The 13,020-nt window shown below is 35.5% G+C and overlaps 1 protein-coding gene across 4 annotated transcripts in view; it reads left to right on the top strand.

Moving 5' to 3' along the window:
- Positions 1-5,304, top strand: part of BCLAF1 (BCL2 associated transcription factor 1) — a 29,507-nt gene extending 24,203 nt beyond the window's left edge. For all 4 annotated transcript variants that reach the window (XM_038526113.1, XM_038526111.1, XM_038526112.1 and 1 more), the window contains 2 exons: positions 2,328-2,540; positions 2,700-5,304. In XM_038526113.1, the coding sequence (XP_038382041.1) occupies positions 2,328-2,540; positions 2,700-2,705 (219 nt within the window). In that variant the 3' untranslated portion in view covers positions 2,706-5,304. The remainder of the gene's footprint in view (positions 1-2,327; positions 2,541-2,699) is intronic.
- Positions 5,305-13,020: the final 7,716 nt, after the last annotated feature.

The raw sequence follows: 13,020 nt of genomic DNA, 5'->3' as shown, positions 1-13,020 counted from the left end.
TGGAGAAGAGATAAGCGGATTCAAAAGGTCTTTTTTTTTTTTTTTTTTAAGATTATTTATTTATTTGAGAGAACAAAGGGAGGGCACATATGAGAGGAGAGGGGTGGCTGGGGGAGAGAGAATCTTGATCAAACTCCCCACTGAGCGCTGGGCCAGATGGAGGACTCTGAGATCATGACCTGAGCCAAAATCAAAAGTCAGACACTTAACTAACTGAGCCACTCAGCTGCCCCCAGAAGGTCTTGTTCTAATATGACCTCCTTTGTTTTGTGCATTATAACTACCTCACTTCTCTGACCCTTTATCATATGAAGTAATTAATTTTTAAAAATTGTAGGCAGGACTAAAATCTCAGAAATTAGAATTTGAGGATTAAGATACTATGATCTCACTATGCTTAGTATCAGAGTGTTACTTCCATAGCTGCCAGGATATCTTCTGAGAGATACAATTTAATTTAGCTGCTGTTTTCTTTATATGGTTTCAGATCATTGGATATTTAAGGATAATGGCTAGTTTAACTCTAGTGTTGGCTTTGCCTCTTTTTTCTATTTCTGGAACTTAGCTGCCTTATATGGTAATCATTTACTGCCACCAAGATATTTGGGAAATGTATTCTATGGGTGATAATCCTAAAGAGTAGTGTAAAGGACTAGCTTTGTGGCCTTGGCAAGTAACTTAGTTTCTCTGTGCCTCAATTGCTTTATATCTAAAGGGGGATTAGTTAACAGTATTTTAGGGTTAGATGAGTATAAATACATGGTAAGTGCTTAGAACAGTGTCTTACTCTTAGTAAACATTATTACCACTGTTTTGAGTACTTGCTTGTCATACACTGGGCTGGGCAATTATTCCAGATATCTGTGTTCCTTCATGGCTATCTCCCATTTTTAAAATGAGGAAGCAAAGCCACAGAGCTTTTGTTTACCCATTTGCTTCCCACAAATGCATGGAATGCTGTGTAAATGCCACAAACTCTAGAATTGGTTGTTCTGATACCAAAAGGGAGTCTGAAATTATGTAGTTGTGTGGGTATCATTTCGAGTGGCAGAGTATTTTAAAATATTTTATTTCAGGTTTCTAATTAAACTTTGTGACGTTCTGTAATCTACACTTTGACAGTTCCTAAATTCATTTTATGGAGCCAGACAAACTCTAGCTAGTCCTTTTTCATTGGTTTTGTAAAGATAGATGAATAGAAATTGGTAACTGCTTTTCTGCATGGTGTGTTACTTGCGGAACTGAGCTTTGTAATTCATGCCAGGAGGGTGATGTGTATTACATGAATTATGCACAAAGGCACATTTTGTGTTTTGGAAAAGGTGCTTATATCATGTAATACTTGAAAGTTTTGTTTAGTGACTTTTGGATAGCTGGTCAGGTGTTGCATAGATTATGCAACATTGTTTACGTTATACTTATTGTCTCATTAAGGGACATTATCTTGCCTTATTTTCCATTTTTTATAGGTGACAAACTTGAGACTTTAAGTTTGAGGTGGTCAGCAATTAATTAAATTACAGGAGAATGTTGGCTTTTTTGTTTTCGGGTGTGGTACTCATCCACTTATCCACAAAGTAAAGTGCTTTTCAAGTTTGCAGATTATTTTGATTAATGGAGCAGTTTGTAATTTGGGGAATATCTGTATTTGGATATAGTTAATGAAAAGTTAAGGCTAAAATAATAACTAATTAAAAGTAATAAAAAGCTGCAGTAGTTAATGTTCGTGAAGAAGAAATAAGTTGAGATATCACTCTAGGGACCATGCTCTCATGAATTGGCATTTGAAATTCTCTAGCCTAGAAAATTGATGTGTAATATACATTGATTTAGTTTTAAGTCTCAGTGGGGATTTTAAAATCTGTTCCTGTATGTAAGGTATAATTCATGCCACTTAATAAATTTTATAGTGTTATATTTTTATGACTTTGTAATGTCTTTATGACTAGTAATTTTTTGGGAAAATTATTGGTTATTTTACCTCATTGACATGCAGTATATTAACAAGTGGACTTACATTTAAAATAATGGAAATTTTGCAAAAAAGTCAAAATTTTGAAAGTTGGCAGTAATTTAGCAGTTGAGATTGTCCAAAAAATTGTCTGGACAACTCTCAGTGCAGTAAGATGTAATTATTTGCTTTCATAATGGAATATATTTTTGCCAAAACCTCAGTGTTATTGGCTTTGTTTTAATGTGTTTTAGAACGTTACCAATCTCACATAACCCTAGTCTTCCAAAGATTTGTACCATGACATATGATTGGGGAATATGATCATTTTTTTTGAAAGACATTTTAGTGATGATTGTTTTTAACCTCTCTGTAGCATGATGACAGAGATGATGGTGTGGATTATTGGGCCAAAAGAGGAAGAGGTCGTGGTACTTTTCAACGTGGCAGAGGGCGCTTTAACTTCAAAAAATCAGGTAGCAGTCCAAAATGGACTCATGACAAATACCAAGGGGACGGGATTGTTGAAGATGAAGAAGAGACCATGGAAAATAATGAAGAAAAGAAGGACAGACGCAAAGAAGAAAAGGTACAAATTTCAACTTGTTAGTGATTCTGACACATTTTCTTCAGTATAGTTTGGTGGGCCAATTAGTTAATTATTTCCTGTTTAGGGACAGTGATTATTGTGGATCATTTTCATTCTCCACGTTTTTGCTAATCCTTTTTTTCCTCTTTGTTTTTTTAGGAATAGTAAATCTGAAGTGAGATTGCAACAGAGAGCAGAACTTGCACCCACCATTTTTTACCTGATTTTTGTTTTCAAATAAGAATGTAAGCATTTTACTTAAATTTTACTGTTTGCAAGTAGTCAATAGAAATTTTGTTTTAAGTCTTCAAATATCTTGAAAAATAGTAGACTGTATGTTGAAAATTGTACTGAAATAAAGTAGAAAATTGTTACGTACCATATTTGTAACTATCAACTTTTAAAAAATACTTTTACTGTTTTTGTTACATGCATTGTAATTCGCTTTGTCTATAAGATATGGTCAAGTACAGCTCTGTGAAAGTTCTGATTCTCTTCCTTCCCTGTTTGTTAATGTTTCTTCTGAAGTAAACGTTAGCTCTACATACGAATCCCTGAACAGAGGTTGTTTATAGAGACCACACTAATTATTTTAACTGTATACATCTGTTTAACATTCTCCTTAATTCAAACACACTACGTTGTAGGGTGACTAACTTTTGAGGTGTACCACAGAAAAGGTTTTTACTTTGGTAAACTAAACTAGTTTAACATGTCAGCAGATGTTTAAGAACAGAAAAAAAGCTTTACCAATAGCTAAAATGTAAAAGCTATTTAAAGATCCAAAAGTATGAGAATTTTTTTTCTAATTGAAATTAAGCAGTGGCCTATAAAAACCATTCTTAGGATCCTTTACTTTTTGGGCTCAAAATTCAATGTTCCTTTCTATTTTTATTTGAAAGTTTGAGTCATGGTCTTAGATATTAGCTAATCTTTTTGACAGAGGAACTGGTCTGTGATAATGCAATTAAAAATCCATTCCTACCAAACGTATTACTTTAAAAAAATGAAACAGAACAAAACCTATAATCCTGGTCTTGGTATGGAAGAGGATTATCCTGCAGAATAACTTGATATATTAGAAAGATGTACCTGATTTCATATCTTAAACATATTTATTTGAGCTTCTGGACAGCTGTAACATTAGTTTGTAGTCTAACTATAAGGAAAAATAGGGAAATAAAACATACTGTTAATTAGTAGTATTTTAAGTAACTTGTTTTTCAATAAAAAGTTTTGACAGGAAGTTTGTTGCAGCATTGGTCTAACTTGGTTTTACTTTTTTCCCTATTTCAGTTGCAGTCTATAAAATGGCTTTTTCTTTTTTCTTCCCAAAGGTTCTATTCTTCAGGTAGATAATCTTTCAGATGTGAATTACCTTTATGTTTATGCTGTTAGCTAAGATGAAAATCCAAAATAGTCATTTTCCCTGTTAAGTTTGTCTGCTCTATGAGCATATATAAAAGTAGTTAAATTTTATTTGTTAATTCAGCAACCAAATTAGTTGTATATGTTTGCATTAAAAGGAGGTAATGCTTATTCTGTTAATGTAAACTTTCAGAGATCTTAAGTACATGAATCTTTCATCCTCACTTGCTGATTTGCAGTGCTGCTAGCACCTTGATTGCAGCCAAGGGCATTTGCTAAGAACTGTAAGAAGGAAAAATACGAAAACAAAATTCCAGTATATGTAATGTATGGCCCTAGGATCCTTAGTGATTGCATGATTTCTCCTATTTTGACTTTTCTGAAATTGTTACAGAGCAGAGGAAATACTGTCAAAGCAAGTTTGTAATTGCATTAATCAGGACACAGCTAATATTTTCCTAGTCAGAATAATACTTAATCACATGCTAAAAAGCAACATGGATTTAATCTTCAACACCAGGAGACTTTTCACAACCATTTTATTTTATACAAGTAAATTTAGCTTTTATTTTAACAGTTATTATTTGGTTAGATACTGAGTCTGTGCATGACTGTAAATGTGCAGTTTTGTTTTTCCACTTAAGACAATAGGAGAACAGGAATTTGCCAAGAAATTATTTAATAGAGAGTGGGAATAAAGCTCCTTAAGTCCTATCAGCAAGTTACATTTTAAATGCAAATGCATTGCTTTTAACCTAAATAAATACTTCTATTAATTTGGTTACTTCTATTAAACAAAATTGAGAAAAGGATTATACCAGAATTTAGTAGGAAGGGTGATAGAACTCTGCAATAGGATGCTATTGTGGATGTTTTCTTTTTCAGAGCCAAGCATATGAAAGACTTTGTTGTGTTTTTTTTAAGCCACAATTTAACTCCACACCTCACAACGTGTTATAAAGCTGAATGGTTCCTCTTGATAAGGATATTTGTTAACAAATGCCAGAAAATAACTCTTTAATACCTGCATTAACAGACTTCCTTTTGCCCAGAGAAGGAAAATAAAAATGAACCAAAGGATATTTCCAGAAAGAATTAAGAAAGCTGTTTAAGAAGGCCATGACTCAGTCCTTAGGTGTGTATGCCTTTCAAAATCCTAGGAATTTTAATATAAAATAGCAAAATATGCTTTTCCAGTTGAATTTGACTTTAAGGAATTACTATTTGTTCCCTTTTGTCACAGTTAAAATCAAGTGTTGGGAATTATAATTTGAGTAAAAATATTACCCAATACGAATGAATGTAGATGGCTAAACGATTCTTACTCAGTGTGATGTAAATTGCAACAGGGACCCTTGTAAATTGTCATATGCCAATAAAATGTCATAAGTGGTAATAGCTGTTGTTTGTTTACCTGATTTTGGGACTATTTTTGTGTCTGTTCTATACAACCGATTTCTATGGCCTATTCATAGAGTTTAGAATACCATCTCCTCTTGCTAAAGTTACTGGTATGTTGTGGCTTTTTGGGAGGTTGATAAATACTTTATAAAACTCCTCAAATCCCATTTATTTTTTTGTTTTTCCTGGAAATGGGACATTTTATGGTAGATGATTCCAAGCTATTATTAGAGAATACAGAAATTCAAGGTTTCTAGTCTAGTCCTCCAGTTCTTGTGTTAATACAGGAATTTCTTAGCCATAATATTACAAAGAATCAGTATTATTTCTCTTCTTTTAAAAAACTAGTTTTCATTAACTAAAAAGAGATTGGGTTTTTGTTTGTTAGACTTGTTCATTTTGAGTAAGATCTGGTATAATTCTTACCATGCCCCTCTTAGAAATTATTTGAAACATTAAATGGACCATTTTTGTCAACTTTAAACAAGAGCAGAAATATGTGACAAACACATATTTTTTGTGTTAACCATGGTAGTTTATTTTAATGTTATATATCACTTTCCTACATTAAATAAAGTATGCTTATTTATTAGGGACCTTTAACTTTTTTTGCTCTATGGCTTAATGTAGTTTTTTTTTTTTTCTTTTTCTCTTTGGGTTTCAATTGGAATCCTTTTGGGAGTACTTTGTTTCTATGTGGAACAGTATTCCTTTCACACAGAAGTAGAGAGACCTGTTTCAGTTTTTGAAGTTGCTAAATAGGGAAGGCAGTTGGAGAAATAAAATTTGAAAATTGTCTAATTTGTCCCGGGACAAATTATCCTGGGATTTTATTTGACTAGACTTAGTCTACTCTGAATAGTAGATCCTGATATGTCCTTCGACAAAATTTTAGAATATTATGTTACCATATATTTGGGGTTTCAAGTAGTTGAAACCATTGTTAAATCTGAATGTTAAGGATCTAATTTCTAAATGTTCAGTTCACTGAGGTTGATATTACAAATTAAGAGTGTATGCTAATGAGTTTTAAGTCAACAAGATTTTTTTTAACTTTATTTTTTTTTAAATTTTTATTTATTTATGATAGTCACACACACACACAGAGGCAGAGACATAGGCAGAGGGAGAAGCAGGCTCCATGCACCGGGAGCCTGACGTGGGATTCCATTCCGGGTCTCCAGGATTGCGCCCTGGGCCAAAGGCAGGCGCTAAACCGCTGCACCATCCAGGGACCCCAAGTCAACAAGATTTGTTATCAATTTCTTAGATTCCAGGAATATATGGAAAGTAGTTATATTCCATTGTCTTCCTCAAGAGCCTTAGAGATTGTATAGATTTATGAGCTGTTTCTCATGCTTCTGAAACATTCAGTAATGATTAGTATGTGTTGACCATGTAAGCAAAGCCAAAGTTGTACATACATTTAAGTCTTCTAGTTCTCTATTATGTAACCTAATACTCTAGATCTTAAAAATGGATCCTACTGGTTAAAAAAGGAATGCAGGTGTTAGGATGGTGTTTTACCACTACTATGAAAAAAAATCTCAAGTAATGTGCCTTAATTATAATCTCTGCATAAGAAAAATATTTTTCTGGCAGACATTTTAGATGGTTTACCACAGTGAACTGATTTTATATCACCCGTAAAATATGGAAGATAATCTTGATTCTTGCAAGTAGAAGAGGGTTGGGCAAGTGGATTTTAATGCTCTTCTTCTAAGAATCAGAATCTGATTTTTCTTAGTAGTAATCTTTTGGCTTTGCCCGCTTCTTGGTGAGCATCCCTTTTAGTAAAAGTGGATGATAATTAAGTACACCTTAAAATTAGGTGGCATGGAAGGACTTAAATTCACAGCAGGACCTGTGTATTTTGCAATGATAACTTTGTGGTACTATCATAGTCATGGCGAATTTCAGGGAATGTATAAAGCAACAAAAAAAGAATACCATTCTCATCCTCCAAAATAGTTGTTTACTTGTTAACCTTATCTAGCCCTTGACTATAGAAGGTCATAATAATGTACCAAAAAGAGAAAACTAAATTTTTTATTGGGGTACTTCTAAAGCTGCCTTGAGGGAAGTGTTAAGTATACTTTGAATTTTTTGAAAGAAATTGAATATCATCACCAAGTGTAAGCATGATAAGAAAATTACAATAAAAGACAACACTTAACTGGTTAATGTTATATGTAGTTATAGTCTGTGCATACATTTAGTGATGATACTCATATATCAGAATCAAAGTATTGTCTGCTTTTGACCCATATAATACTGTGGTGAAGATACTTCAACTGCTGCAGTCAATAAACTCTAACTTGAACTCCTTGACCTTTTAATTTCAACCTTTAGTTGCCATCTGTGGGATGTTTTCCATTTGTAAAATTAATGTCGTTTTAAGCTAAAACCCTTCAGTGTCTTCCCATTGCTAAACTGTTAGGATGAACAACATGAGCTGGTCTTTTGTCTTTGTGCTTTACCTACCCCTTGTTCACTTACCTGTCTTCAAATCTTAAACATTAACCAAAAATTCTAAACTTATTTTTTTTGGTCCTCATTGAATATAGCATTCTTTGAGGCTAGCAGCTTACTTGATTTAAATGTCTTCCTTTCCCAGAATAAATGTTTAGTGCTTAGCATTGTGCATCATGTATGGCATACATACTATAAATATGAAATAAATGTATGAATTTATACATACATATATACTGAATGTATAATAAAAGCATGATATAATTGTGTACATATAGAGATTTGATTGATATAAGCCAATTTATTTTATGGCTGCTGCTAAAACCTAATACAGTCTAAGCTGCCTTAAAATATGAATGGAAGAGATTTCAGATCGCAGTGAACAGAAGAGTTAGATCACTTATATTTTTATACATGGCTCTTGTCACTCTTATGTATTGTTTTGGAGTACCATGTTTTTTAAAATATATTTTTATTTTTTTTAAAGACTTATTTATTCATGAGAGGCACACAGAGAGAGAGAGAGAGAGAGAGAGAGAGGCAGAGACACAGAGGGAGAAGCAGGCTCCTTGCAGGGAGCCCGACGTGGGACTCGAACCTGGGTCTCCAGGATCACACCCTGGGCTGAAGGCGGTGCTAAACCGCTGAGCCACCTGGGCTGCCCTGGAGTACCATGTTTTTAAGAGTAAAGAGTATGTTTAAAGGAAGGTGAACCAGGAGCCTGAGGTCTAAGATAGTGTCATGTCAATAGTTGGAAAAGGAATGTTTAGAGAAATGGTCACTGAGATGGGTTCTTGATGGAGAAGGTTTATTTACTATAGTATAGAGCAATGATGAGAGAGATGGGTCCTTGATAGCAGTCCTCAAGTAGTTAAAGGGGTTTCCCTTAAAAGAGGAAATAGAGTTGAAATTGAAATTGAAATTCTCTAGGACCAGGAAGAACCTTTTATATTACTTTGTCCAGCCATACCATTTTAGCATGTTCCATATTTAGAGGATAGAACCAGAGCCATAGGTGTATAGACTTATATTAACTCAATGAGTTAATATTTGACAATTAGGTTTTCTTTTTTTTTTCTTTTTTATTTTTATTTTATTTTAGGTTTTCTTTTTTTAAAGAGATGTTTTATTTTTTTGAGAGAAAGCATGTGTGCACGAGTTGGGGGAAGGGCAGAGAGGGAAAGAGAATCTCAGGCAGACTTGCTGCTGAGCATGGAGCCTCACACCAGGCTCAATCTCTTGACCCTGAGATCATGACCTGAGCTAAAATCAAGAGTTGGATGCTTAACCTTTATTGCTTGAGCTACCTAAGTGCCCTGACAAGTAGATTAGCTAGCTTCTGAAAGCAAGGTTTCTGCTTATAGAAGTATAGAGAATCTGGATCTCTTGTCAGGAATGCTGTGCTGCCTGAAACTGAACTTTTTTCCTGGTTCTCTGGGTTACTTAAGAGCTACCTTTTAACTCTCAGGTGCTTGCTTTATTAAATTGTTATCACCTAAAGTTACCAGTGATAATTAAAAAGAAATACTGCATATTGCTACATTTCCTCAGTGATGTGATAGGAATGTAGTTATCAGACTTTTTGTTTTTTAAGACTTATGCCATTTTCTTTATGATATATATCAAGTCTTTGGAAGGCAAATAGCTTGTTAGAGCTGTAATTGATTAGCTGTAATCCAAATCAGTCACTTGGAATTTTTGATTTAGAATATTTTTAGTCCAATTACTGGGGCCATGACAGTATTGAAAATTATGAGTTGATTATTGCTAAAAATGAAAAGGGCTAAATGCAAAGAGCATTGATGTATAGCTGACTGGGTGATTCAGAAGTGGAGTAAGACTGGAAGGTCATCCTTTAACTATTTTTTCTGTGTTCTAGGTTTTACCCAACTCTTTTTAAGTGATTGACAAGTCAAGGCTTACCTACTTGTGAACATTGTATCAGAAAACAGATTACAGAATCTATGAAGTCATATGAATCTTCTAAAAAAAGGGAACCAGAAAAATCAAGCAGCAGTTCACCATTATGCTTTTAGAGAAGTCTAGCTGTAGTTATTTTTGTTCAAAAGTAGAATGAGTAGTTATAGAGGTCTGCTTAAGACTTTTGGATTCAAATACTAAGCATAACCTAGATCTTCTTTCAAATAAATTAAAGGTTGAAATAAAAAGAAATCTTGCTTTTAGACTAAATTTAACTTAGACTTTATATCACTGCAAGCAAATAGCAATTTATAGTGTAGATATTAATATAGATATATAGTAGACATTGAAATACAGTTAGTAGGTCTTAACTCCTATTACTTTCTGTCAATACAAAACGGGATTTTCAGGAGAGTTTAAAATAGTTTAATATCAAGGGAAATCTTGGTCTTAATTGCTCTCAATATTTAAAATGTTTGAATAAATAATTGTAAAGGTTTGATTAATTTTAAAAGGTGTGTCATCTTTTAAATAGCACTGGTTGGTTTAATGTACTGCTTTAGTACTACCTCTAAGGAGGGGCTTTAAGCATAGGCAGAACAAAAGGAAGATGGCCTGAATATTTTTCTTTTTGAAATGTATTATTTAAATGAACTTTCTGAGCAGGTACATCCCAATTCGGACATCACATTTTCATGAGACCCTATCATTGATGTTGGAGAAGCTATTTCCTAGTTTGATAGAATGTTAACTTGTATTCTGTCCCACTACTTAAGATAATTAATTTGAGTTTGCCTGTCACCAGAAAATTAGGCTTGTGGCACAAGCTAATGGGGCTCTGTTGGGCAAGTGGCAAGATTGGGTACACATAACTTTTTAGCCATTGTCCAAATCAGCTGCAGCCTCTTTCCTTTCGTTTATTCACTGAAAAAGTATGCCTGGCATTGGGTGTAAAGATGAATAAAAAATTCTTGGTGTTAGGGATCCAGAACATAGTATGATGATTAACTATAATGTACTAGTAGTTTTGGAAAAATACATTTGGATGGCAAAAACCAAATACCTTTGGATATCATTTGCATTTAAACTGGGTGATGAAACCTCCAAATAACAGCTGGGGAAACCACCAATCTGCCTAGTAACGGTTTTTACATGAATAGAAGGAAGAACTGCAGTAGCATCTGACTGACTTGGGAAAAGCAGAATCTCAAATTACTCAATTGGACTTTTGTCCTCTCCCTAGGTCAATGCAAAATACCCATAGTAAGGATTGAAGAGATTGGAGTTTACCCCAGTGAAATCTCAAAACAGACCTGACAAGACAAGATTACCTTTTTAAGGACAGGACCCCACACTGAGAACGTACTGAAAGTGGAAGTAGTCATTGAATAGGGAGAGACAGTAGGAGAGGGCCTAGGTCAAACTAGGGGAGGGGAACACAACCAGGAAAATCTTAGAAAGCAAGCCACCATATTTCTGAATACTACTCGAAAACAACAGAAAAGGTAACTAAAGTTTTCTTCAATCTAACATCCTTCTAAATGGCCAAGAAAATAATTTTCATGTAAATGAGCAATTGAAAAATATTAATGTCAAGTCTTGGTAAAGGTTATCAAGATGTAGTATGTAGGAATGCTTAGTAAACAAAATGAAGGAAAGCTCTGAATAATGTTTGGATTGTCAGCAAAGCATTCATAGAAGGTGTAGCGTTTGACCTGGGCCCATCTTTTTTTTTTTTTTAAACTTTTAAAAATAGATTTATTTATTCATGAGAGAGACACACAGAGAGAGGCAGAGACACAGGCAGAGAAGCAGGCTCCATGCAGGGAGCCTGACGTGGGACTCGATCCTGGGTCTCCAGGATCACGCCCTGGGCTGAAGTCAGTGCTAAACCACTGAGCCACCGGAGCTGCCTGACCGGGGCCCATCTTTCTACCAAAATCAGAATTGAATGTGAAGGGGAGGGGTGAAGGCAGCTTTAGTGCTTGTTCCTATTCTGATGTTCTCAAGGGAAGTGTTCTGGCCTTATTAGGTGCTGTTTGATAAGACTGGAAAGGGAAGAGGTTATAAGATCATGATTTATTTACTGACGAGGGCAAAAGGGAAGAACAAGGAATTTGAGAAAATTGCAATTTACTGATTGCATGTAGGATTGTAATCTAATTGCCTTCTACTTACACAGTGTTCAACAGCCTTCTCCTAATTTCATCCTTTAATCTAGTTTGGACCATAGAGGTAGTCTGCCAGTTGTAGTTAAAAGTCATTTCTGGTGTCTGTTTTCCCTCATCTCATATCCAGTTACTTTATTCAACCAAGTATTGATTGCCCATTGTGTATACTAGCCACTCTTCTGTTTTGTTACTTTTTTTTTTTTTTTAAGTAAGCTCTACACCAAGGCAGAGGCCCAACTCATTCATGACCTTTCATGAGATGAGGACTTGCATGCCCCACTAAGCCAGACCCGCGCTGCCATACATTAGGTATTTCTAAAGCGCTTTAGAAACCACATGGGTCTAAAAGTAACTTGTGGAGTTTACATTCTAGTTTTGGCGATAGGGGGAGCATGGATATACATGGCAATAAGTGCCGAGAGAGATATTATTTAAAAATAGGATCTCAGGGAGATCCTAACGTCTCCACCAGGATGCAGGGCAAGGACCTTACCGGTCTTCCCCATTTTGTGTTCCTTGTGTGCCTGGCACGTTTAACAGATATTCAGTGTTGAATAAATGTGGGCCATAGAGAAATTAGTTTAAAAATGCCGCCCTGGGCGCAATTGACTAAATTTTACGTCACTCCATTGCATTCTTCCCTGAAATACATAAAAAAGGGAAGCTGTTGTCTTATGAAGCCAGTAATCCCAGGTCAGAATTTTAGAAATTGAATATCCCCCCTGGATCAGGGGATACCCTTAGCTTCACTTTTGGTATCCTCGGGCTAGGCCCAGTTAATGTGTGGCACCTATCTGGTAGCCTAGATAACCAGGAGCGTACACCTTCCTCGAGGCCTGCTTATTAGCTAGCTTCTGCTAGTCCCGTAAGCACGTAACAGATGTTCGTTGAATGGAACGATCAAACGGTAAAATAGCGACCCCACGGCAAGAGGACTTGGGAGAGCGGCCCCGCTTAGGGTCTGGGTGGAAGGGACGACACACTCTCTGCGAACTGGCACGAACTCCGGACTGACCGCTTGGCTCAAAACCCGTCAGGGCTCCTAAGCGCCGGGCTGTCTACGCGCAGCTCAGCCTGGAGGAACCGAAGGACGCGTCTTGCGCGTGCGTCGCCATCGCCTCGCGCGCCCCGCCCCGCCCCGCCCACCA

Source organism: Canis lupus, chromosome 1 (assembly GCF_011100685.1).
Source record: "Canis lupus familiaris isolate Mischka breed German Shepherd chromosome 1, alternate assembly UU_Cfam_GSD_1.0, whole genome shotgun sequence".
Classification (NCBI taxonomy): Eukaryota; Metazoa; Chordata; class Mammalia; order Carnivora; family Canidae; genus Canis; species Canis lupus.
Note: the sequence above shows the minus strand (reverse complement) of the source record. Positions and strands in the feature narration are given on the sequence as shown.